Genomic DNA, 3,828 nt, shown 5'->3' on the forward strand with positions numbered 1-3,828 from the left:
GTCACTCTGATTAACAGATGATCACAATAATAACAAACTATTGATAATCAAGAAGATCAATAACTTGATATTGATCAACATTTGCAGCAAAAATTAAAATCTTGATGTGAAAACTCTGAATAACACAAACTGCAGCCGAGTTCGTGTTTAACGAAAAGAACTTTGACACGTTTACCTGCTGATGAGGTGCAACTCTGATGGAAACTCATGAAAGTCAAAGAAGCTGAAGGTCGATGATTAAAGGAAGTTCAGTTTGTGAACACAGAAGGTGTTTCATGGGCATCATCACAGCGGTCCTGTTTAGTCCCGTGTAGTTTGATCTCCGTTTGATTTGGACCACAGCTGCTCAGTTTGTCTGTTTTCATCAGACGTCCAGTTTCTACAGAAAAGTTTTGAATGTACTGTTTCAGCAGCGTTTCGTGTTTTAGTCCATAATTAAATGATGGATTGAAAGACAGAAACAACACTGAAGTCAGCGCATTAGAAACCCACACTGAACACTGTAGTGATGCAGAACCCCAAGTTTATTATTGCTTTATTTTGCACAGAGTGAATCAGAGGATTTGGTCTAAACTCTAGTTTATCGTCTGTATGTACACCAGCCGTCCTTCTGCAGAGGGAAACTAACATTCAGCCGCTATCATCCAGCTAACACTCAACAAAGAGTCTGTCCTGAGACAAGTAGGTCATCTTCTAAAAGCTCCGTGAACCATGAAAGCATGGTATTATCCGTCTGTTCAGCTACTGGGGGGTTCGGCCAAATAATGACACCCAGAATCCATCAATCACATACGAAACACACTAAACGTCTGCAAACTATCACTCCATGTTAATGAAAGTTAGAAAAAGAACAGGACATAACTGTAAGCGTCTAAGGAATCTAACTACGAACAAACAACAGTTGGAAACAGAAAAGCTCAAGTTATTCATAAGTCTGATATAAAACATGTTGTTGTTGGTGTGAGTCTCCACCGGCTGGAACTTCACACCTTCATCAGTGTTCTACCGTTGTTTGGCAACTGGTCACCTGCTGCATTAATGTGCATGTTTTATCAGTTTAACTATTGACAGGAATGATCTTTTCTGAGACCCCCCCCCCCCCCCCAGAGAAGAAAGGTGAGATTAGAACCTCTCCAACATCTTGGCACAGTTAAAAACCTTCTTCTCACCCTCATCCCTCCCTCAAACTTTATCTTCTTCCCTCCTCAGAAGCTTCCCGCTGTCGGCTGCTGCCTCAGTTCCAGATCTTCAGGAAACTGTCCCAGGATCCGGTGCAACACGCCATCCCGTCTGACGACACGCCGATGCAGCTCACTCTGTTGTCGTGACCCGCCAGCACACCTGAGCAAGAACAGGGCAGGTGAGAACAGAGCCACCAAACGCCTCGCCAAAGCTTCAGATGCTTCAAAAAATTAGTTGAGTTCAGATAACTGCTGATAAAATTATGTCCCTCCAACAAACTGCACTGAATCACAGGAATGAGATTCCCTCAGTTCCTCAGCGGAAGAATTCATCCTCCTGCTTCTCTGACTCACCAACTCTCTCGGCCTTCAGAGCGTCCCAGATGTTGACGTTGAAGTCGTCGTATCCGGCGAGCAGGAGGCGTCCGGACACTGATGGAGCCAGCGAGGTGACGCCACACATGATGCCGGAGTCCTGGTAGGTGATGAGCTCCTGGTCGGCCCGCAGGTCGTACAGTTTACAGGTGGCATCATCAGAACCGGTGATCACGGCGTTACCGTTTGGGAAGAACTGGAGGACGGAGAGCAGGTTAGGAACTGAGGAGGAAATGATTCATTCAACCTTTATTTATTCACATGGAGACACATGGAGGTCTGGAGGCTTCATTTACAGAATGGATCAGAGAGACAAGAATCCAGAACCTCAGTAAAAATACAACAAGGCAAGGTTTGCAAAATAATAATTAGAGCATTTAAAATGCAAAAACAGACTAATCAGCCGAAACAAGAAGAACTAGAAGTAAAATAAAATGAAATTAGAAACACAGAGGATGAAAAATCGTGACACTTCAGATTATTCTGAAGGTTATTCCAGGTTGGGGTTAGCAGGAGCACACAGTTCTGGGTGGTTCTGGATCAGCGGTTCAGGCTTTGGGCTACTGATCACAAGGTTGAGAGTTCAAAGCCCAACATCCCTAAACTGGCCGTCAGCTCCTCAGTGGCTGAACCTGCTCAGCTTCCTGGGACACGAGCAACAGAGCAGAAAAACTAAAAATACATTTGCTTAGTAAAATGTTAGAAAGAGCTGAAGGGTTAAAGTAAAACACAGGAAGACTTCAGCTCAGTCTGAACACTGACCCACAGTGTTCATCTGTGGATCCTGGTGTTAGTTCTTCTGGCGTCATTCCTGTTGTACATCAGGCCAATACGGTTAGTACAGGATGTAAGTGTCCTTTAGATAGAAATGCTTTAATACCTGGTTTAAAGCATGTACGGCTTGTTCTCTACCTGGTTGTGTTTTCTTCGTGTTGTCTGCAGCTGTACAGAGCTGAAGGGTTTGTATGGCTGCCTGGGAAGCTTCCCGTTTGGGACGATAAAGTTAATCCTGTCTGTTCTCCCTTCATCTTGTCTCATCTTGTCCTTTAACTAACCAGAACCGTCCTTTGTCAGAAAGACGGAGGAGCCTCCATGTCTCCCTGCTTCTCACCCCAATAGCGTTGATGTCGCTCTCGTGGCCTCCAAACGTCTGCCTGCAGCTTGCCTCCCTGATATCCCACAGCTTGGCCGTGAAGTCGCAGGCTCCTGAGATGAAGAACTTGAAATCTGGAGAAACAGCCAGAGACATGCAGTCGCCCTGATGTCCAGCAAACACCGTCTTCTGGGTTCCTGTCTCGATGTCCCACAGAACGCTGGAAGGACAGAACAGTTTCAGTCTGGACCCAGAGAGAAGCTGCAACAGCCTCAGGTGTGTTCTTACCAGGTACAGTCTCCGGAGCTGGTGATGATCTCGCTGTCGCTCAGGAAGCGGCAGCAGGACAGGTAACCTGTGGAGCAAACACCTGTGAGTGAATAACTCTGGACAGGAGCAGGTTTAATGTCCATGTCCAACCCAAACCCACCTGTGTGCGCTGCCAGCTCCCGCATCACCTTCACGTTCCCGTCTTTGCCCTTCAAATTGTAGATGGAGCACATGTTGTCCAGACCGCCGCAGGCGACCAGGTTACCTGAAGGAGCGTACGCACAGGTCATCACCCAGGATGACTTCAGGGGGATGGCGTTCACCTGGAGACACACAGGACAGGTGACCTCAGTCATCTGGAGGTGTGGAAACAGGTTGGACTGGCAGACATGATGTTAACCATCAGAGATCAGTTCCTGTCTCATGTTCCTTCACTGAGGTTCATGTTTCTCTGCTACATGAAGTCCTGCAGCTCTGTGGAACCAGAACAACATGAAGGAGGAGAGAGACCTCAGAGACGTCTGAACCTGGGCAGCTGTGGATCAGGTGGTACAGCAGGTTGTCCACTGACCGCATGGTTGGTAGTTTGATCCCCCCCACATGTCAAAGTGTCCTTGGGCAATTTCAGTTCAAGTCAATTCAGTTTTGTTTATATGGCACAGTTCACGACATTTGTCATCTCACAGCGCTTAACACAGCAGGTGAGGACCTCAAACAGAGAACCCAACAATCCAAAGTTGGCTTTGCACTCCCTCTGAGTAAGCGGTCGGCAAAACACTGAACCCTGAATTTCTACAGATGACATGAAAGCTCTGCCGCCATTAATGTGTAAGAAAAGCACTTTAAAGCGCTTTGAGTACCACTGAGGAAGAAATATATCACTTATAACCCTATAAGTCCAGACCATTA

General features: G+C 46.5%; 1 protein-coding gene across 1 annotated transcript in view; it reads right to left on the reverse strand.

Annotated features, from left to right (window-relative positions):
* Window positions 1-1,234: 1,234 nt before the first annotated feature.
* The window catches only part of gnb3a (guanine nucleotide binding protein (G protein), beta polypeptide 3a), a 4,764-nt gene continuing 2,170 nt past the window's right edge, over window positions 1,235-3,828 (reverse strand). The window contains exons 5-9 of the mRNA XM_008305507.1: window positions 3,080-3,242; window positions 2,938-3,004; window positions 2,668-2,869; window positions 1,536-1,752; window positions 1,235-1,341 (exon numbers count right to left, since the gene is read on the reverse strand). Of these exons, the coding sequence (XP_008303729.1) occupies window positions 1,235-1,341; window positions 1,536-1,752; window positions 2,668-2,869; window positions 2,938-3,004; window positions 3,080-3,242 (756 nt within the window). The remainder of the gene's footprint in view (window positions 1,342-1,535; window positions 1,753-2,667; window positions 2,870-2,937; window positions 3,005-3,079; window positions 3,243-3,828) is intronic.

The sequence above is a fragment of the Stegastes partitus genome, unplaced genomic scaffold (genome assembly GCF_000690725.1).
Source record: "Stegastes partitus isolate 25-593 unplaced genomic scaffold, Stegastes_partitus-1.0.2 Scaffold2531, whole genome shotgun sequence".
In the NCBI taxonomy this organism is placed as follows: domain Eukaryota; kingdom Metazoa; phylum Chordata; class Actinopteri; family Pomacentridae; genus Stegastes; species Stegastes partitus.